Source organism: Sabethes cyaneus, chromosome 3 (genome assembly GCF_943734655.1).
Source record: "Sabethes cyaneus chromosome 3, idSabCyanKW18_F2, whole genome shotgun sequence".
Lineage (NCBI taxonomy): Eukaryota > Metazoa > Arthropoda > Insecta > Diptera > Culicidae > Sabethes > Sabethes cyaneus.
This window is the reverse complement of record NC_071355.1, coordinates 201539000-201563094: the sequence shown is the minus strand read 5'-3', so window position 1 is coordinate 201563094 and position 24095 is coordinate 201539000. Positions and strand designations below refer to the sequence as shown.

The 24095-nt window shown below is 37.8% G+C and overlaps 1 protein-coding gene across 2 annotated transcripts in view; it reads right to left on the bottom strand.

The window, feature by feature from the left end:
- LOC128744097 (mitogen-activated protein kinase 1) overlaps positions 1-24095 on the bottom strand; it is a 122581-nt gene that overhangs the window by 10045 nt on the left and 88441 nt on the right. For both annotated transcript variants that reach the window (XM_053840875.1, XM_053840876.1), the window contains exons 4-7: positions 8625-8735; positions 6502-6636; positions 5894-6010; positions 5454-5810 (exon numbers count right to left, since the gene is read on the bottom strand). In XM_053840875.1, the coding sequence (XP_053696850.1) occupies positions 5454-5810; positions 5894-6010; positions 6502-6636; positions 8625-8735 (720 nt within the window). The remainder of the gene's footprint in view (positions 1-5453; positions 5811-5893; positions 6011-6501; positions 6637-8624; positions 8736-24095) is intronic.

Here is a 24095-nt window from a genome sequence, read left to right as displayed (position 1 = left end):
TCAATTGTTGGTCGACTTATAATTCCTATATTGTTTACCAGATATTATAGACCGTAGCACTACACGTTGCTGCTTACCACGTTATTAATTTAAATCTAGAATACTTAGAATAGCGGAAGAATCATAAAAATGTCTTAACTGCGCAGAATATGGTACGTTCACGGTATATCATTATAAAACTTTAAATACTTGACCTCCTTATAAAGTTCAAGTCGCGTGGTTTTCAATTCCTGATCTTTCAACTGTAGTTTTAGGCAACCATTGAACCACACGACTTTATTTTGAAGTACCTATTACATTATTCGAACTAGTATCTTTGATAGTCTCATCTATTTTCAGAAAGCGAAATAAGGTGTTATAGCGGCAATAGACGACGAAAGATGATCTGAGAAAGCACATTATAGATGGGATTGAGAATAGGGTAGGGTCGTCATAATCGGCCCAATCAGCGATCCAATCGAGCCGCAGGAGACAAATTTTGCGCGAAGCTTGCTTTTTTGGGCAACAAAGTACCGTTCCTTGTTCACGGAGTACGTACAGACTAGTATACTACCGTGCTTGCAGTGTTAATGATGATTCTAAATTGTCGGCCCGTCACCATTCTTAACATTTGGAGGATGCGTTGATTTACCACATGGAAGATTTTACGCAAGGATCTGGCCCTAAAACAGTATAAAATACAGATCGTTCAAGAACTGAAACCGAACGACCTGCCTCAACGTCGGGTGCATGGTGAGTGGGACTTACGTGGATGAATGAATACGTAAAAAAATTAAATTGTCGTATTTTATATAATGAGCAGTCATAACAATGTAAGATCCAATCCATCCAATCCAATCCGAAAAATCCAATGCATCCGAAAAATTGCACTGTCTGATGCGGTTTATGGGTTTTTCATAGATGAAGATGAACACAAGGTTCGGTCGATGATTCGATGATGATCCGCGCCAAATACAACTATTGAATGTGGCCGATATGTGATTTTAACAAGATGGCACAACTAACCTTACAGCACACTGAACAATGAACCAATTGAGAAGCGGGGTTTGGTGAGCATCGGCATTTGTGGCTCGAGAAGCACGTTTTTTCCATATGTGGACTCATCACTGCTACCAGTATCGTTGATCTATTGTGATATCGCCCGGGTGTTTGCTGTATGACCTGCACTACATTTCTTTTAGCTATAATCGCTATTAAATGAGCGATATGCTTATTAAATTTTATGAGTGCTTGTGTGTATTGGGGTTTACCCTTCCTTCAAAGCTTGATCTACTTTACCCACATATTCCTCACTGCCAGTACTATCCCCATATTATAGCCGTCCCTGGCGAGGACTCATTCGTACCTCTGACCAGTACACTAAACTGTAGGAGAGACATTTGCACTGTCAAGAGTAATTGGAGGGGCCTGAGAATAAACCCATGCTAAAGTCATTTGACATCGAATGGCTTGATTCTACTAAGATTCGAACCCACGACCACTCGCTTGTCAAAGCAGACTCGATAACCTTGCGGCTACGGAGCTCCCCTGAGAAGCACGTTGCTCACAATTGTGTGAGCACTTATTCTCTCGTTTTTGATCTGTAGATTGGCCGCTCGGATTGTCTGAGATTTGTCTGACCTCTAGACTAATTTTTGTTGAAACACGTGGACAGACAAGCAACGATTGAAGCTTTGTAACACAATATTACACCGAACACTAGCCCAAAACCCCGAAAATGTAGTGCAAAATTGATTCTTTTGCATCTCAACTGAGAGATCATCATCATCATCATCAGTAAATGATAGAAATCAATTTTTCAGTGCAAATAAAAATTTCACAGGGCATAAGCCGAGTGACGTGACAAACCGACAAGCCGAGTGCCATGACACCACGGACGAACCAAAAAGATTCGCAGAGAATCTCTGGGATTTCTCGCATTGGAATCGTGAACAGGAATGCGGCAAAAGATTCAACCAGAATGCTTTGCTTATAGAACCAGGATTCCTGTGTAAGAATCCAAAAGGTAAATCCCCAGGATACCTATAACTTGGTAAAGGAATCTCCTTTACTATGAAAAAGGAATTTTCGGGATTCTGAAACCAGAAATCCACTTTGTGTTAGTAAGGGACGTCAAATGTTATTGCACTGTCATTCGCATTTACTTCGGTATTATGGGAGTAGAATTATATTCCAAGAAAATATTCGTTTTCTTTTATGTCATTCGATTCGACTCGTTCGCAATATCTAACGAAAAGCGAGTAAAAGTGAATTAAAATTTGCCGCATTACGTCAGTTTCCTTCGCGGAATAATCCTCAAAAAGTTTATGCAATTTTTAGGTATTTTATTTTACAATGAAACGAATCTTTTTAAATACCTTCCTTCATGTTTCATGTACTTATATACAGTATTAAGAAGTATAGCAGTCTTTCCAGGCGGAAGGAATGAACTAAGAAAGTAATGAAGCAAAAATATTTTATAGTATGCCCAGGGCGGAACAGACATGAGGCGGAATGAGTGGAAAATAAGATAAGTCATCGAAGCAGCACTTACTAGGTTCCTAGTTCTTTACTTTTTTCGAAGCTACAAAACTTGTGGGTTGAACAAGTCTATAATGGGAGCCAATTCTTGCCCTCTTTTCTTCTAGGTCCCACGATTTGTCGATATTGCGTAACCCTTGAAGCGCAGCGGACTAGTTTGTATAACCTTTGTATAAGCATGCTACACATCTTTTAGTCTCCACCATCGCTGGCGAAGCTACGTTAGCATTAGACACAACTCAAGTAACAATTCTTTGTTTTATTACGTTTCTCTAGTGGTTTTCAGGGACAATTTCACCGCCGATAAAACTATGAGCTTCATAGAGAGAACTTTCTGATGATCGCTATAAAACTGTTGACCGATCAAGTAGCGCACTCTTCAGAAGGCTTAATGACCTATTCAAGAATCAAGTTATAAGCTCAAGTAGTCTTATTACACTCTACAGAAAGCGGCAATAAAACCCATGGTACTTTCAGCTGCTTGAAAGCCATCGCCATAATTTGATGAAGTTTTTCGCTACAAAGCTATAAAGCGTAAAAAGCGAAACCAGTCAGCCGTCTTTATTAACCTGAAAATACATCCGTGAGCAAAAAGCTAAAGTTTTACTGTCAGATATTCCTGTTCGATTTAATTTATAGCGACCATGATAACAGATCCGATAGAATAAATAATAGAATTTCAACAGTCTCCGTAGTTGTGTAGATTATGCGCATTAAATTTTATTGTGCATATTGGTATGAAAGGTGGATAAAATCAACGCGCCAACAAATCTTCGCAATTTTTGCCTCGCATTCAAAATTGATTTCGGTATTGAGGTCTAATATTCTACATAATAGCAGCAATGAATCTGGTTGATCAGTATGTTACCGTTTTCATAGCTCGATAAAACTAACAATTCATCAACTATTAATATATTTTTTTTTGAAACGATGGTTTTATAATTGATGGAGAGACGGTAGGGGAAAGTAATGAAAATTTTTTTACCATCCCTCCATCAATTGTAAAACCATCGTTTCAAAAAAATATTAATATTAATGCCTGACCGCATTTCAAGGTCAAAGACTAAAACACGAGGTTGGTCAAATTCATCAACTACAACTAGTTTTTGACTAGTATTTTCTTGGTATTGCGCAATACCAGAGAAAACCAGAGGTAAGGATTAATACCGTAATAAACCCTCTACAAGATTCAAATAAAACCGGGCACCTTTGGAATTGTTACTAGGGAATTGTCTATCGTCCAATTAAACAAGTTTTTTAACCGGGACGCCGTAAGTGCATAAACACTTGCTGCGTGTCACGTTACGTTAGAGTTTTGGCCGAGATTATCAACGCAAGTGTTCAGGGTATGAAATGGGGAAGGCAAATGAGGAGCGTCCATTATAGCTCTAGCCATCCCAAGCCCCTACCTAGCGCCTCCACGTGGCCATACCTGGTAATGCTCTTTTGAGTAGCCAAGCTAGGAGGTGCGATGCTGGGTGATTTCCGGCTGCCTGATCTCAAAACCGGGGTTTTGGGCAGACGGCGGAGCCACACGGCCTTGCTAATAGGTAAGCTTAATTTAGTTATTTTAATTTTTTTTCGTTTTAGCTTATGAAGCATCTCTTGCTATATAGTAAAAACTTTGGCCAAAATGAGTTTTAATACTGCACATGGATACCAGAATGAAAAAATTAAATTAAGTATTAGAAGCACTTATGGAACTTCAAAGGATGCTATTCTATTTCATACGAAGGACTGCTGGTGAGATTGTTCTATTATATATCACATTTCATTATATACCCATATATACCACATTTCCTCTTAATATCATATTATTAATAGTATTATATATCATAAATGTGGAAGGCTGGATGATGGAGTGGATAGCCAACCTGAATCCTTAAGGTCTGAAGCAAATATGGCACTTCTCAACTCAAAACAAACAAATCATCACGTGGGTTAAAGTTGGTACAGCGAAATTGATTATTACATGGACGGATTCTAATGCTGGAAGGCGACTCTTATAACCCCGGAATGCGCACAAGTGCCTCTGCTTGTGGGTCCACCCAATTCCTTTTGGCCCTTCTGTAACAGCATTAGTGTGAAATTCATTTGATAATCAAATTTGGATCTACTGTAATTCTACTTACATACATTGGCAAGTTCTTGAAATGATGGTGGCTTTCCCCTACTACTACTAGATTATCAACGCAAGTGTTCAGGATAGAATCCGAACTTGCAAAATAGACTATGAAAAGTAGTGCACAATGAATCAATCGCACAGGTTGTAACACATCCAGAAATCGTTTACAATGCATAATGCATACTTAAGCGTCAATTCAAAATATTGTGCTGAGCACCCTTTTACCTAAATTACTTGTAACGCGTAATATCGCATTTGTTTCCTTGCACTAAAAGAGTGCAAAGTAGATTGAAAACTAGAGCAGAGCAGCAAATTTATGCAAATTATATAGAGATTTTCGTATCGCCTAATCTACACGGCTAAAACACGCATAGTTTATAGCATCCAGCGAGACTGCAAATACGAATTTACGAATCCCGTAAATCAAAGCTGTTCGCCTCGTTTTTATCAGCATGGAAATCAAAGGCGATTGAGCTGTATTTCCCAGCAAGCCCCCATCCGGGCGCGCTAGATGCAAGTAGTTGCGCTACTAATGAAGGGGTGAGTGCAATTTCGTCCGTCCGTATCATCAGCACGGGAGTTTCCACTGAGAATATGTTCATAGGCAAGCAGGTAATCTACTCCGAAACTCTTTTTCCGAGTATTAGACAAGGCAAAGGTGACATATAGATTTATCTATGATGTACGTCTACTTCTATCGACGGAGAAAACATCGTAAGACCGACTGCATATTGGCGCTCTACCCCGCTCGTTGCAACGGAATGAATGATTATGCTCGGGAGATTGTATTACATCATTATCTTCTTACCTCATCAGCAGGATCGTAATATTGCTCAAGGTACGGATGCGCTAAAGCTTGCTCGACCGAGATTCGGTTGTGTGGGTTGAAGGTGAGCATCTTGCCGAGCAGGTCCAGCGCGTTAGGATCGGCGTTCGGGAACAACCGGGACCACGGAACCTTTGGTTTGTACGGTAGTGACTGCAAGTAGCTGCGAGCCTTCTCATTAATTATACACTCCAGATCCTCCTGGGAGGGTGAACCGAGCACGCCGAGAATGTGATTCAGCTGGTCCAGGTAGTGTTTGCCGGGAAAGATGGGACGATTGCTGAGCATCTCCGCCAGGATACAGCCAACCGACCAGATGTCGATGGATTTGGTATAGCCCTGAATGTTAACGAAACAGAGGGGGGAACAATGTGCATGTTGTAAATTTCCATGTGGTGGTGCGAAGAAGTGTAATTACGAACCTTAGAGTTTAGCATAATTTCCGGCGCCCGGTACCACCGGGTGGCAACGTATTCCGTCAGAAAGCCAGTGTGATCATGTTCCGGATCAGCCACCCGCGCCAGACCAAAGTCACAAATCTGCAAAAGATTCCGGATTAATCCACCTGTCGGTGTGTTTCTGTTGCAACAATTATTATGTTTTTAATATCTTAATTTAGGAATACCTATAGGTAGTTCAATTAATGGTGGTAAAGGTAGTTCAATTATGTTTAAACATCAGTTATCGACCAAATTTATTTACCAAAAAACTGTACTGCGTTCAATTATTATATTTTCTCTCCTTGGGTGCGTAGATAATAAATGTAAGCTTCACCTAGATAATTTACTGTATTTATTTTTAATCATTTTTCCAGACCTGAATTTGTAGAAAATCAGCAATCACGGTAATAATTTTATATGGGAAAGGCAAAAAACAACGATAAACACAACTGATGGATAAGAAATTGCTTCAAACAATATAAGCATTGTCACCGGTGTGGTATTTTGTAATCGAACAATAATTGACTGAAAACACTCCAACGAAATCGACGTTTATTTATTCAACAAAACGGCACTCCAGCGAAACTCACCTTCAGATCACAAGTTGTGTTTAGCAGCAAATTACTCGGCTTCAGATCGCGATGCAGCACGTTGGCCGAGTGAATGTACTTGAGACCACGGAGAATTTGGTACAGGAAATAACAGATATGGTCGTTACTTAGTCTCTGAAATGGAAATGATAGGAATAAACATTATTTACAATACGGGGCGGGCTGGGCGGCGGAGGGCGAGGTCAAATTAATTACGCCATTAGGAGTGTGCCACTAGGTAGAGCTGCTTTTCTCTTTGCCGTTACGCGAGCACGACTCAAGACATTTGGGTGCGCACATGGGGCGGGAATTTTGTGAAATACACTGCACGTTAACTACATTGTTGCAAATTACTGAGACGGTGCACTTTCTGAAAACTGGTAGTTTTTAAGTAGTTCAACCCCTCCGATATGACATGTTGGAAATCATAATTTAATTTTTTTTATTATCATCTTCACACTCGACATTTAACGAAATGATTCTGACAAAATCTTACGAACCGGTTTCAGCCAGCATACCTTACGAAAATAAAAGCTCTTAGAAAGGATTTGTTACTACTCCAGCGGCTAATGAAAGTTTAATTATTTCATAATACGGCAAGCGGACGCCAGAAGCTCCGACCAGTAAACTAATTAATTTTTGGTCTATCTGCGTAAAATACTACACTGTACAATATCCCGGCGAAGCTTGGTTACCATCTGTCCGGTCTGAATAGAAAAGTTATTTATTTTGCAAACATAACCAACGGCTGTATAGTGTGCTACTGGAGGGTCTGCTGCCATGATGGAAGAGTTACATTCATTCGGACGCTAAAGAAAATTGATGATTTAGGTTCTCGAGTGAAAATGCTCTATACTCATAATGCGTTATTAAATCACAGAGATTGTAATTGTGTTTGCTCTTGCTTGTCCTGGGGAGTTTTCGTCACGTTCTTCTAACCAGTGAGTAGAGCAACAAGCGGGTGTAACTTTAAAAAGTGCGATTGCTTGGTACTCATAAGAATTTGGTTCACTTTGATAATCTTTCATATGATGCTAAAAACAATAATTTACAATATTTTATTATCAGTTGAAGTTTATTTTTAGTTGATAAAAAATGGGCGAAGCAAAAACAAATTTATTAAAAAATTTTAGGAAAATGATGAAGTGAGAAAATGACATTTTCTCACTATTTCTGAAAAAAAAACCTGTGATAAATAAACAATCAAAATTTAAAGTATGATTCGAACATGGAGGCTCATCCTTTGATACTTTAGAAGGTTAAAAGACTCATATGGAACAATAATCAACTATGTTCTTATGGCTGACTGCATTTCAATGGCCATGGGATGGCTGCGAAAATACAAATTTTTTTCATCAGCCCTTTTCCGGATCATTTAAGATGCGTATCACATGGATATCCAAATTGTTTGGATAGGACATTTAGATGTTCGATGTCAATGTTTGTGCATGACAGCGCGTGGCTCTTTAATGTCCTAAACGAGGGTGTTGATCCTAACGCCAGTTTCGACGCAAACTAAAGCATTCCCAAACAATTTCCGGGAAAATATTGTTGGCTTCGCAGCTTATAGCCTCCTATAAAATTCTGTTGGCCTTCTTTATTCGCTTGAATTTGTTTTGATCTTCATGCCATATATTTATGGTACGGAATATAGTGAAATTGATCCAGCAAAACACAGCTACGCTGCTGAACGGCTTTCAGAAACTGTTCGAGTTTTCTATGCAAGACTAACGCGGCTAAGGCCGGTTCGCATTGTTTTCATTACTTCCTTTTTTTGCTCCCCTCCAGGGGAAGGAATGGTCCATGAATTATTCAAAGAAACGAGAGCTGGAAGTTGTTTAAGTTTCAAGAGCAACACGAGCTCGTAGAAGTTTCATCCGGCTCTGGCAGTGTGACTGAAGCACCAAACGTTCCGGTTCACTTTGAATGTTAGATTGACAAGTTGGCAAACTGAGAAGAAGGCACCAGTGGATCGGGGCATTAGTGGGGGTGGTTGATGTTGGCGATTTAAAGTAAAGATCCTGCAACCCCTTCGCTCTACCAACCGTGACGAATGATAAATGATACTGCGAAGGGGACAGCACAGCACGTGCTAAGAAAGGCCCACGCCGACCGGTACGTACCTGTGTTTTCAGTAGTTTGTATAGATCAGTCTCCATTAAGCATTGAACAATATATACATCTTTCATCTGTTCTATACTAGGCACCCGTAAGATATCTCTAATGTCTATGATCTGAAATATAAACAAAAGAAAAGGTATTAATTAAGTTTGAATCAAGCGTAATGAAAGAAAATGTTGTTAGTAGATAATTATCAAGAAAAAAAGACAATTTTAAACTAGTCGAATCGATCAATTCGAACATACTCTCATACAACCGCGTATTTTTTATTTCGAATCTCGCAGTTTAAAATAAAAGTAGCGAAAAATTTTATTTGAGAAAAAGGAAGAAAATTCTTTTTCAAACACTGCTGTTAGCGCCCTGTGTCTGTGAGTGTCCGTATTTTTTTAAAGTATGCCAGAACTAACGTCACTTGTTGTTTATGTTTTTTGGTTGTCGCAGGTTATCCAGAAGAATTAATTTTGTTAACTAAAAAATAATCATGGGAAAGAATCAGTGAAAGCATTTTATTCGTTATCGCTTTTCTTTGAAACCGATGGAAACGCATGGTTGTTAACAGCCGCAGCTAAGATCTGAGTGACTGTATGAGTCCGTAAGGCGGGAACCTGCTTAAAATTTGGTATTTGTAGTTCCGAAAAACCAGAAATTTCCATTTCCTTGCTACAATTATCCGTTTTCTCACAGTTTAGAACACACACCCTGCGTCTATATTGCATTATCGAAACTTATGTTTTTTAGAGAATTGTATCTCAAGAACGAAAATGTATTTCTCTGAATTAAGCGGTCAATTTGGATTTTCAGGAAAATTTGAAGACCTCGACATGAAAACATAAAAAAACATTTAGGGTATGTTGTTGCTTCGTCGTAGTTGTCTATTCCCGTCATATCCAGCACAAATCATCATTTTTATTAATATTTTTTTGAAACGATGGTTCTACAATTGATGAAGGGACGGTAGGGGAAAGAAAATGAAAATTTTTTGGTGAAGGAGGGGAAGAGCGGAAAGGAACTTGCCTGACCTGCAGAAATTTTGCAGAATAACATTTGTCATGCCGTCCTACACAAATACATGCGCGTTAGCTTCGTAAACATTGTTGTGATTTTTAGTTCGGACGATGAGAAATTTTGTTGGACGGATTTTAAAACGGTACGACGAATTTAAGAAATAAAGTCAGTTGCGTAATTTCAATAATATGCTTTAATAATCGCTTTTCAGTGATTTCAAAATTAACAGATCGGAAGGTAAGTGTGTTTTAGCCAAATAAGCACAAGATCTTTTGGAGTATTCATTAAATCCATCCAACAAATGATGAAAATTAGAATGGCTTTACTTACTACGACGGGAATTAGAAATAAACCCTACCTTCAAAATAGAACAGAAAAAATACAAATAAAGCACCGTATTCAGAAATAATTAAGATAGCTTAGAGATAAAGCTAAGACACATTTTTACAAAATTTGCACAAATTCTGGATGTCTGATATAAGAACATAACAAATTCAATTTCAACTCAATTTCAAACACGATATAGCTCGAACAAGATCAAACAAAATTAATATAAATTTGAACTAATCCAATGTAACCGCTTCGAAACTGGCCTATCATGAAAGACGGATGATGCAAAGTTCCCGGATAACTAGCAAATGGCGTTGCAGCGGCTGAAACAACTAGAGAAGAAGTTCCGCGCGAATGTCTGCAAGAGGGCTTCGACGAGTCCTACCAGGAAAACGGTACGTACATTTGGCCTCTCCCGAGGAACTTGACGCGCCTTAAACTGTGTGGAACTTTAATCCACTAGCGGCACCGCATATGGTCGGCATATGGGAGAGCTTGGTGAGGCCCGTGAAGGAGGCGATGAAGGCGTTAGACGGTAAACCAAAGAGCCGTTGAAGGTGGACGAGCTATTCTAGAAGGCAAGAACCGAATAAGCTGGACTCGATGTATTGTACAGGACGAGTACGTCAGGCGTTGATGCGAACAGCTACCAAGGAGTGCAGGTGAGCCGTAGTCAACTTAGTGGTGATCGAGGTTACGGGCAGGGTGATATTAACATCGCAGGGCAACACACCAATATGCACCTCGCAGCGGTTAAATGATAAAAAATTTCCCGAATGGTCGACTGTTGAGATTTCGTTAAAATCTTACCGAATTCGGTGCTTTTTTATGTGTGTAGGAAAACTCCGGATAAAAAAGTCAATGTAGAGGCAAACCAAATTATTTAAGGAAAGTAGGCAATATCATTTCAACATCTGAACATTGGACCAAGCCCCAATTAACTAGGCTGTCCAGCTTGAACAATTGACCCGGTTTTTATTCCTGTAGTTTGAATAGAATTTGAAAATTCCGCACTTCAAACCCAATTGTGTGATCGTCGTATATTTGTAGGTACTTGGGATTTTGCAAGAGTAACCAAATAGACTCGGAGCTCACTGGAACAAGTCATTGCGCTGCTCTGGTCGATCAGAGGTAGAATACCATACAAAATAAGATGTATAGTTTGAACGTTATTTTACCGAGTAATTTTCTTATGAAAATTTTATGTGTTTTTGGTTGGTATTGTTCATTTTTGCTAATAACTTTATTTAACAGTTATTCAAAATTCTATTTTAGTTTAATACCCGTATGAAACGGATTCATATTATTTCAATTGTGTGATTATAATTCCCAACTCTTTGTTTACTATGCCAAGAATTTTTTGGACCGAGGCTTTATTATGGTCTCGATGAAGCAATTCCGGAGTGATACGCGATTGAGGCGCAACTAGCAAATTGTAAACAAATCGTTTTATTACACCATCAGCCTTAAAAACACTGATAATATCCATGGCAAAAGTTCTTTCTTCTCTTTTAATCGTTAGAATTATTTAAAACAAGTTTTTAGTGATGGGCGATAGAAGTGTTTAATCAAAACAAAAGACAATTTACAGTTTAGCCCCTTTCATTGTTATGAAGTAACAGGCTTATTTGTAATAAAGAGCGAAACTGCGTTGTTTTCAAAACACAGGCGCATTGTAAACGGCGAAACTAAATAAAAAAATCAAAACATGGCGAAACAGGGCTGGGTGAATCTCATTGTCAAAATGCTTTGAGGCTCATTCCAAGGGGTTAAACTATAAAATTTTTGATTTTGAGCTTGAATGCACAAATTTTATGCAGTATTGTTGTGAAATTATAAGATTGATTTATTCTACATCAATTTATGTCTTTAAACTCGATTTTTGTAACTTTTATTTAAATTATGACTTGAAAACGTACTTGCAAATTATCACAGTGATATTCTTTATTGTTTACACTTTGCTTGTTGCGCCGTATCGCGAATCACTCCGGAATTATTACGTATAGTTTAGAGACCTTTAATATAGTTTATTTGCAACATTTTGTAAGTTTTAAGCACGATACACCATGGTCCAGTTCTAGCCAAGAAAATGTCAACCCCGAGCAACATGGATTAAACTTTTTATCTACTGGTAATGATTTACAATGTTGCAAATCGAGCGAGAAGTAAACGATGCCTACTCTCACACAAAAGAGAACGAGAAGTATAACATTCCATGCTCACCCCGCTCGAGCGCGCTCACGCAAGTGTAAAACAAAAAGCCGCCGTTGCTGTGTGCAAACATTCTGCTACCAACATACTCGCGACAGCACAGCCTCATATCGTCATTTTACATAGCTCACTCGCGTATCAAATAACTCATGAGAAATCAGCTGCCTAGTGGACTAGTGGCGCACTGGAATACAGATTTTGCATTAATATTTCTTTTCTTCTTCATCTTCGCTCTCGATTCTACTCACGGGCGGATAACTCACTCGCGAGTATTCAGTATCTGCAGCTTGGGCTGCAATGGCGAACAAGAGCGACGACCATAGCTGTTAGCTAAATACACACTCGCAGTGCATGAATAAACAAGAGCGAGCATCCGACAGGGATGCTTCTGCCGGCGTGTTCGTTAGAATGAGTACGCGTGTGTTTCCATGTGTGGACTCATTACTGCGACCTAAGTTGATCTATTGTAATATCGCCCGGGTGTTTGCTGTATGACCTGCACTGTATTTTTTTTAGCTATAATCGCTATTGAATGAGCGATATGCTTTTATTAAGATTTATGCGTGCTTGTGTGTATTGGGAATTACCCTTCCTTCAAATCTTGATCTACTTTACCCACATATTCCTCACTGCCAGTACTCTATCTCATATTATAGCCGTCCCTGGCGAGGACTCATTCGTACCTCTGACCAGTACACTTAACTATAGGAGGGACATTTGCACTGTCAAGAGGCGTCAGAGGGTAAATATAGAATTCAGCATGAAGTAAGGGTAAATGGAGGGGCCTGAGAATAAACCCATGCTAAACCCAAGTAACAACTCAAAGTTTTATTACGTTCGTATAGCGGTTTTCATGACCAATTTCATAAAACCGCTAATAAAACTATGAGCTCCACCAGAACTTTCTGATGACCGCTATAAAACTGCTTTCTGGCCAAGTGGCCCACTCCTCAGAATGTTTGCATAACCGCTATAAGAATCACGTTATAAACTCAAGTAGACGTATCACGCTCTGCTAAAAGCAGCAATATTTATTTATTTAGTCGTCAAATCATAGTAGACCTTTTACATTAGTTATTACATTATATTAGTTCTATCACTACAACACAGTCTACAAAGAAAACTGAACAGTGCAACTTTTAAATTACATAATATTGCTTACATTTTTTACATCTAACGCGTAGAGTTAAAGTATTGTTTTAATTTTAATTTAGACATAGTAAAGTCAATATTTTCGCAATGTTGCTTATAGGCGATCATCATCTGATTTAAAGGCCCGAATTTGGCATAGTTTGTGCGACAGTGACTTATGCTAAATATATTTCGGTTCCGCAATTGACGGTTCGGTACATAAAAGCTGAGTTTGGATAAAATTTCCATAGAATCTATACGGTGTGAAACAATATCGTTTACAAATGACACTTTGGCGAACTCACGTCGCTGTTTTAGTGTCTGTATATTTATAAGCAAGCAGCGGGCTTCATAAGAGGGAAGAGGAAAGCTTGTCCAATTTAGTTTACGCAAAGCAAACAGCACGAATTGTTTTTGTACTGATTCTATTCGTTCCTGGTGTATTAATGAAAATGGTGACCAGACTATGCTACAGTATTCTAATATTGACCTCACATATGCAAGATATAGTGTTTTTATTGTGTATGGGTCACGGAAGTCGTAGCTAAATCTTTTTATAAATCCTAGCATACTGTTAGCTCTGTTGATAATTGTGTTATAATGTTCAATAAATGTTAGTTTTGAGTCTAATATAACTCCTAAATCTCTGATTTTTTCACACTTTTCAACCAAATTATTTCCTAGAGAAATTGTAATGTTTGGCATGTTTCTTTTTCTACTGAAGGCTATTGATCTACATTTATGAGTGTTAAGCTGAAGAAGATATTTGTTACACCAAATATAGAAAACCTGTATTTCGAGCTGGAATACTCTGACGTCCTCCTCGTTTGTTATTTCTAAAAAGAGCTTCATATCATCGGCATATACTAATACCCTTACATTTTTCAGCAAAAAAGAGATATCGTTCACAAATAAAATAAACAAGAGAGGGCCTAAATGTGAACCTTGGGGAACTCCAGAGGTTACTTCTAGAGGCTTTGACTTTTTCCCTTCAAATTTGACTATTTGCTGACGATTAGTCAGATAGGATTCGATCCATTTAAGCAGATCTGATTGGACTCCTATTTTTTGTAATTTAAATAATAGCATGGGTATATCAACGCGATCAAATGCTTTGCTGAAATCAGTATATAATGCTTCTACATAGCTCCCTTTGTCCATTGTATTCAGCGAATAACTAACGAATTCAATTAGATTTGTATTAGTTGAGCGGCCCTTAAAAAACCCATGTTGCATATTAGATATTCTATTTTTGACTTGATTGAACAACGATTCATTAATGATTGTTTCAAAACGTTTGGGAATACAAGAAATAATAGCAATACCTCGATAGTTACTTATATCAGATTTTTTACCGCTTTTAAAAATTGGAATGAGGTATGAGGCTTTCCATGCCTTAGGGAAATTGCCGGATTCTAGTGACATGTTAAAAAGCCAATACAATGGAGCTGTAAGTTCTAATGCTAACTTTTTCAAAAACACGGGAGGAATACCGTCGGGTCCGCAACCCTTGGAGGCATCCAACTTAGTTAAACCTTCTAAAATAACATGTGCTTCGATTTTTTTGATAGTGATATCAGTAGTAAATTCTGGGAGGAAATCGAAATATCTGTAATCCCGATCTGTTTCCGAAAAAGCAGTATAAGTTCCTTGAAAAAAAGTTGAAAATAGATTGCAAATTTCATCTGGGTTATCAGCAACCGTTTCGTTGAGATACATTTCTGTCGGATAATTGTTCGATTTCAATTTAGTTTTTACATAATTAAAGAAATTTTTTGGATGACGTTTTAATTCACTTTCGGTTTTGGAATTATATTGCTCGTATGCTGTATCAATGGCTACATTTAGTTGGTTACAAATATCTAAGTAAAGGGCCAGATTTGCGTTACTGCCGTTATTCTTGTACCTTTTATGGGCTTTTTGTTTGCGATTTTTCAAGTTTTTTATTTGTTGGTTAAACCAAATAGGATATTTTGAATAGCCATGTCGCCTTACTTTCTTTAGGGGGACATGCTCATTTATAATTTCATTTAATAATTTGTAAAAGAACCGAAAGAATAAAACCGATTAAGCTTTCGCTGCTTGACAGCCTTCACCATAATTTAAAAAAGCTTTTCGCTTTTTGCTTTTCGCTTTTTGTTTTTCGCTTTTCGCTTTTCTAGCAAACACTAGCTAAGTTCACTAGCTTTGTCAACTTGAAAATATATCCGTGAGCAGAAAAGCTTTACTAAGCTAGTTTTACTGACAGATCATTCTGAACGATTTGGTTTATAGCGACCAGAATAAAATATTGAATATTTATTAAATTTTAAGCAATTTCGTTGGTTTTCACTATGTGCGCATTTAATTTCATCGTGCATTTTGATATGATAGGTCGATAAAATCAGCGCGCCACTGAAATTTAGCAATTTTCGGAAACTGGTTGTTTTAACAAATTGAAAATATTCAGTTAGTCAATCTCAATTTCTAGCAAAATCATTTTAGTTGCTTCCTATGACAGGAAACCCGATTGATAATGACCTTCTTTCTGCAAAATACTTTGCTTTGATGAATTGTTGTTTTCGAGTTAAACAAAATACTAAAATATGGCAATATGGCTTCGCATAAAAAAATGATTTTGGTGTTGAACTTTGGTATTCTTAATAATAGCAGCAACAAAACTGTTTGGTTAGAGTGTTACCATTTTAATAGCTCTATAAAACTAACAGATTTATTGCGGTTTGACAAGTAACCGCGATAAGATCCATTTTGATTGGTGCGCCATTTTGTGTTGCTACGCCACACTTATGGTAAGTTTATAGGAGACGTGGTGCAGCCAACAAGCTTTAACGTGGTAATATAAGCAATAAATAAATTCGCTTCATTAACAGTTTTATTATGGTTTTCTAGCTAGCTATAAGTGTGTTTGGACTCGTATCCTCTTGGTATTGCGCAATACCACAATAAATCCAGTGGTTATGATTCATACCGCGATAAAACCTTTATAAAATTCAAATAAAACCAAGCGGCTTTGAATTGTTACTTGGGAAGTCACGATATCGAATGGCTTGATTCTACTAAGATTCGAATCCACGACCACTCGCTTGTCAAAGCAGACTCGACAACCTTGCGGCTGCGGAGCCCCCCCCTACGCGTGTGTTAGAAAATTAGACCACACGAGTATGGGCTTCGCAACACTGATCATTTATCTACTTCAGAAATGGCGATTTGAAATGCATAATAGCAAAGTTGGGTAAATATTAATGATAACTTCAAAGCAACATTTAGAAACATCAAAATCACAGGATTTAGGAAAAATCAAGCCAAATTTTGCTGCTATAAAAATGATAAAGGGCATTAAAACTTTATTAAAAATAAGTCTGTAATGAAGCAGTACTGACAGGCCCGTCCACTTTGAGATCCTAGGTTAGGCTGGGCTGACCAGCTTGAATTTTTATTCAAAGAGTGTGCCTGAATTTCAATCGTTACAGTTATTTTGCAGAAGAAATCGTTCTTGCTAAATTGAAGAACTCCACATTCCATCGGCTGTGTACGTGACAGTCTGCATGTGGTACTTCCGACTGTTCCTGGTCATTTGGTCTTGGAACTCACGGGAACAATCCACGGCTGTCGCAGCGCTGTGCTCGAACAATTAAAATTAGAAAACGGCATTCACGTGGGATTAATATGGCGCGCGCCATCTCAAGTTACCCTTACGCCTTAAATTACAGTAAAAAATATAATAGATTGTATGTTTATGGCGAGGGATCTGAGCAATCAGATTCGAATTAGATCAATTTGAAAATATTATATATGGGGCATTTATAGAGTAAATTATTATGAGTGATGAGCAGTACATGATGAAAAATGTGGTTTAATTAGATTAATTTTGAAGGTGTTCAACCGTGGAGTAATCAAAATTCTTCCTACTTATGATAGGTGGAAGCACTCGTTAACTCGGTGAAAACTTCTTCTTAACTGAGCCGTTCCTTGGTGAAGTTTAACGCTTATTTCGAAGGTGCTTAACAATTTCACGCTTATCATATCCGAATTAGGGGAACGCTATCAACAAACCGAACCATTCACATATAAACGTGCAGAAATGAACGCTAGGTATAACTAGATGTTATACTAGTTCACATGAGCCCGCTCAACACATAAAAATAAACCGAAATTTGATATTTGAAATTCGCCTTGAATTCAACACGAGTAATAACTTCTACATTCATGGATCTGCTGGGTACAAAACGGAAAACCAGAATCACACGTTCTACTACTAGACATTGTCGAAAATATACTGCCTCAGCTGTGAAAATCTGAACTAATTTTCACTCAGGGCACGCGCATCGGAGCGTTGTTGCTATTCATGTTGAATGACTTTTTCGCCCTCGTTTGGGCCTAACTCTGTGAAACGAAATTGAAATTAGGCTAAAGGCATCATCATGTTGGCATTAAAGTAGTCTGTCAATCACCGACCGTGCTAACGCTTTGATTATAAATCAATGATTGCATTGACTGTTTATCGAGTAAAATAAAAATTGAATTTAAGTAAGAGTTGCTTTCAGACAACTAGAAGAGTATAACTTTCAAATGGAAGAGCACGTTGCAACGCGTTGGTAGTTAATACCTAAACCAAAAATATTGTTTTTTTTTTTTGTAAAAAGTAGACTGTTTTCATTGAATCGCTGATAACGAAGTAATATATTTTCAAGCAATCAAAACTACCTTTCAGCTATACTATATGTGTTATTAGAGAACTATTTATTATTGGTAATATTTATTGATAATATTTTAGGCGAAATATATTACATTTTAATACTTATTGCACGACTTACGACTTGTACGAGGGGTGAACTTTTCGAGCAGTCGGGGAAAAAGACTTTCATTTAATCTAACCAATGCCAACTACCGATGGATTATTGCGAATGTGTACATTCGTCTTCTTTTAGAAGTTCCGAATTATTTACTCTCAAGATGGATCACAATTTACCAATCCAATTCCGAAAGTCTTATTGCTTTTCTTTCGTGGTTCTGGCCAACCAGACAGCGGGTTCATTTTTTGTTGCTGAAGAGTGATAATACCAGTTTCGTCGGTCACTGTACAGGTGTGCGAATGCTTTTTTAATGCGTTAATGTGGCGTTAGTGCCATCGGTAGCTTGTCGGTTCTTTTTTTTAGGAAAGATGAAGAGGTCAAAACTGCACTACAACTACCAATCATCACTTGACAAACATTTTTACCATTTGTTCATTTTCACGTTATTTTGTATTATCACAAAATAACTAGTCTTCATTAAAACAGTATATCTCAATTCTACTGAAAGCACTTTATTACATTAGCAGATCAAAAAATTATTTTTTCAACTGAATCGTAACCAATGAAATTGGTATTACTGCGAAACGATGCCATATCCAGCTGCTGGCCTGGAGTATGAGACTAAGTGGGTTGTTCGGTTTCCAATTTTTCAGACAGTAGAATAAGTTTGATTGTTGGTAGATTATGATCCACCACGAGGCTGCGCTCGTAAAAATTTCCGAATCTCTAAAAAAAACGAACCCACATACGGTAATCCGGCAATAGCCGTTAATTTGATTAGGTTCGAAAGACCAATGATATTGGAAACGAAACATTTCAGTATATTTTCAGTAACAGCGAAGCAGTAATTATTCTACTTTGCTTTCTACAAAACAAATATTGACGAAAACGCTCATTCCATTTCGCTCATAATTTTATTTCAAACACTTCATTTCTAACATCATTCGAACCGTAAGTTAGATTTCCCAAATGCGGTTTTCACATCATTTTCCAGTCAACAAAAAGCTTCTCCGCAAGCACGTTTTCATTTTTATTGCCTTTTTATGGTGCTCTAGCTTTCGATCGCCGTGTAGTGGCCGCCATCCATCCTCCACGCCGCCGCTTGCTTTCGAATTTATGGTCAAAGGTAGACAGGGGAATTTAGAGCAAGGAGGAACTTTCGGCTTTTGAGAAGAAAAATGATTTGTTTAGTTCCAAAGGTTTTAGTAATAAATAATAACCTTTGCTTTATGCAAAATGCAAAATTTTTATTTTGACGAAGGCGCTTGCACATACATAGACAAATGATTAACGACTCCAATAGAAGTTTTCCGCTTTTCATACAGCTTGCTTATTTAAAAAATTGAAAATCTTGAACCAAGCATCGTATTTTTTTGATAATATGTGCAAGCAAAAATGGATAATTTCATGGACAACTTAAAAAAAACCTTGTTTTTCGTCGATTTTTAGTCTTTTAGTAATAAACATTGCACGATAATAATATGGTAAGAGACTGTAGATTGTTTAGAATTAATAACAGTTCGTTGGGGTAGGAAGTAATCAATCCTACGCAACTCTGAGTGTATTTCATCAGCTTTAAAATTAAATTTAGTCTGAATTTTCGTTGGTTAAATATCTGTTTAGGATGTATTTGAATTCTTTTAAAGCCTGTGATGGCTGTAACGAACATTAACACTGAATGCTGTCACAACAACTAGTACGGCAACTATTCTACCCATTATAAAGTACATTTCTCTTCTACGCGCAATTTCAAGCAATGGTAATTCACTCGAAAGTGACATCTACTCATCCTGATGCCAAAGAAAACCCTTTCTTCTGTTGAACCGGGCAGCAGTGGCTGCCTTGAGTTTCTTCCATTAGTGTTGCGCTTAGTGGAAAGATTAAAAGTAATCATTCCGCATCACGGAGGACGAATCCACACTGCTCCTTTTTCAGGTTGTTGCTTGTGTGTACCAGGCTGGAAACGAAATGCTTAATGCTAACTACCGGCAAGCAAGCAGCAACAAATGCCCGTTATTCAAGCTACGGAATGGAATATTCCAAAGGTATGCCCAGGACAATGTCTGCTTTTGTGGCCGTTTTAGATTCAAATTCTGTACCGTCGACAGATTAGATTAGAGTGACGCTTGGAAAATGCTGAATTTTTCTATCAAGAAACCACAAAAAACTAAATATACAAACTATTTCTATAAAAAAATGCAAGCGTATTACACTACGCAATAAAAAGCACTTTTTCGATGGCGTAATATTTCGACCGCCATTTTCATCGAAATGCTCTACTGGGATGGGATCGCTGTTTGCTCTATCTTGTGTCTAACGATTTGTTACGTACTGAAACTGGAAGTGCAGCCGCGAGCGGCACCACACACTCATAAACTGTCATTTTTCGACGCTGGTAATGATGATGACGATTACGATTATGATACTTTCAGTTGAATATCATCCATTTCAAGGATACATCGTGTAAGCAGTCAACGAGAACTAGCGCTAAAGTGATTTTCACGTTATCCTGTCTAAGCGAAGGATCTACCATCCTCTACCAGCGCACCAGCATCCACAGCTTCCCTCTGCGCTCGCTCGTATCTACTGGCTGGTTGCGCTTTACTGGCTGACTGTATCCGTGCAGGGAAAAGACATCAAAAAATGATCCGTGCACCCCCATATTGCGGTTGTCTGGTGTGGAAAATGATGACTATGAGACTTGTTTAAATAAGTCGTGAAAAGTTTCTCCTCAGGGAGGAGCAGAGCAGAGTGACACTGAAATTCTTTTTTTTATTCTGTTAAAAGTCGTTAAACGAAAAGGCAAGGCACCTTCTCGTCGAGATTAACAAAGCAGATGTAAATTGAGTGAACTGTTAAATTGTCTACTCATAAATATTGCATTTGTTTGTAAACCTGGCAACTAGGCCATGTCAACCAAATATTTTATGCAAATATGCGTTTGTGCGATCTACGCTTGCTGGTTGAAAAATGTCTCTTCGCTTGGTTTCTGACTAGGTTTTTTGAATAAATTCTAAATGAACCCCGATTGAACACTTGATGATTGCCCGTTTAGTGAAATGCTGTCGTTGAAATCACCTGAAGCACATTAAAGCCACGCTACAGAGATTATCAATCGTAAATTTATATGACCCAATCATACAAATTGCCGCAAAAAAGCTCATCTTCCATCCCATCTTTTTGTAAGGCATCTTCCACCGGCGGCAGTTAAGCAGCTGTCAACAGGGTCGAGGGTTTATGGAGAAAAAATTGAAATTTACGACAAGCTGGCGGATGAGCTCTTGAGAAAACGAGACTACAGCAGAGAGAGAGGCAGTGCTTATGACGTAATTCAGCAGGAATTACCATGCGCCTTTCATTCGCTGCTCGCTACTGCTACGGTGTGCTTCAAAATTGAAACGTCACCCCAGACCAGCCGCTTGTAACAGCCGTTTAGCATAAGCCGGTGATTCTATTAAATAAATCGATAGGTTCGTGTTAATGGCGAATTCGTTGAATACTGCAATTGTTTCGGATCCGTATTTATAGCACCACTCAGCATGATGCATAAAACATAATTTCAACACGACCTATAACACTCAACAAGTGTTTTTCGATTTGGACAGAGTTATAGAAATTTATAAAGCCTTAATGTAATGTAATTCTTCTAGTCGACTTTCTGCAACAGTTACTCTAAAGTGTAAAGTTTTATGATTTTTGATGACGAGAATTTAACAATAGTATGCTTTTTAATGTGCATATGTGTGTGTTGGAAAAGTCACAAAGATAGTAATTTGTTTCGTAAATTTGATCGATTTGATGTGCACATAATTGTTATCAATGGATCTGCTTACAGAAACTTTGAATTCAATTAGCCATGCTGAAACGCTAAGTTGCCAGAGACCATTTCATGCCATTTTTTCGTTTGCCATTTTACACAAGATGAATGCCATGATATTCATTTCATTTGATGTATTTTACACAACTGAAAGATTGGTGACTCTAATCCCAATCTGAATCCAATCCCAAACTATCGAATGCGCATTCCTATCCAATTCCCAAACCCAATCCGTCTCCAATCGAATCTTGATCTAAATCCAATTCAATCCCAATCGAATCCAAATGCAATTCCAATCTAATCCCAATTCAGTCCAAACCCAATCCCAATCCAAATCCAATCAAATTCATTCCCTATCCAACTCTAATTCAATCTCGATTCAGTACCAGTCCGATCCCAGTCAAATCCCAATCCAATCGCAATCCTTATCAGCTGAATATAAACCCAATCCAATCCAATTCCAAGTCCAGTCCCAATCCCAATCTCATTCTGATCAAATCTGAATCTAGCCCCTATCCACTCTTGATCTCAATCCAATATAAATCCAATGTCAAACCAATCCTAGGTTCAATCCTATTTCGTTCTAATCCAATCACAAACCTAATCCAAACTAAGTCTTGTTCCAATTCACGTTTCATTCCAATTCAATCCAATAGCAATCTAATCCTAATCTCAATCCAAGCCCAATCTAATCCCAATCCAATCGTAATTGATCCTCAGTCAAATCCCCATCTAAATCTAATCTTAATCTTATCACCATCTAGTTCCAATCGCAATTTACTCCATTGAAACTCATCCTAATCCATTCCAACCCTGATCTAGTTCCAATCTAGCCCGTATCCAGTCTCAATCACAATCCCAACTCAATCCAATGACAATTTTCCCTCAATCCAATCCAATAGCAGTCCACTAAATCCAATCTAATGCCAATTCAAGGAATCCAATCTCAATCTATTAAACACAATCCAATCCCACTGTAACTCCAATCCGATCCAGTTCTAATTGCTTCCAAGTGGTGTGGTTTTTGGAGATGGTGCGCTTTTTGGGCCACTTTTTGGATATGCTAATGGCGGACGACCATTGTTCCTGTGTCGCCCTTTACTTGCATAAGTGTATTTTTGCTTTCGTTTTCTCTTCTCCTGTGTGAGTGGAGAGGCTGTAAGAAGAGTTGCCGCATTTTGCTCTTGCTTTGCTCTGATAAATTAGCGTTGCTCGTTCAACTGTATTCCAAATCTGTAAATGTCATGTATGAACTTTGTTTTATGACCCTACTAGCACCGTTGTTACAAACTTGTTGCGGTAACTGAAATATGCAGTCGTAATTCGGTTGCTTCAACTAAATGGACCCAAAGTGTGCTAATTAGGTGACATCGAAATTTAAAAGTTTGTTCAAACCTTTCTTTCACATGCATTCGGTCTTTTACGGAAAATTTTAGACCCGTATTTTTTTATTTCACGCTTAGGGTGCCCTTTCTGTGTTATGATCAGTTTCACCGGCAGATGAAATTTATAACTTTTGAACCACAGCCGACCCAAGTAACACACAAAACAAGTTAGAAAATAATCTTCATGGAAAGTAGTCGTTTAAGAGTACTATAAACGTACTTTGAAAACATGTGTCGTTATTATTAAGGTTTTGAGAAGTTTTGTGATAACATGAATTAATTTGACAGCTCATATCAAATGAATAATGTTTGTTTTTGTCAACATGTTAACACGAAGTTTTTATTATGTCTCCATTACTAAATTTAAACTACTGGAAGAACAAGTTGTAGCTTATGCTATAATAACGTTTTAAAATGGTATGAAATAACCTGATAGATACTTCTTTCAATTGTTGTTTCATTAGACTTCAATTTTTTGCGCTTTTCTAGTAATAGAGAAGTTCTGATGTATGTAATGTTATACTATTCTATAACAAGCTGTGTTGCTTGGGGAGATTTTAATAATTTTGATTTTAAATGAAAGACATTTTGATGAGCAGCTTCGAAAAAATATTAGACTGAAGCTGAATATCGAAAATATTCATTTATTCGTGTTTTCAAAGCGACACGAAAGACAATATTTTTGTATGTTTTTAGTAAGCTGAGAATATTAACAAAATATATCCAAAAATAGAAAGAAAGGCTTTTCATTTTGAAACCAGAAATATTCGTTTTCTTACCAAAATTATCTGTTCCCTTGCA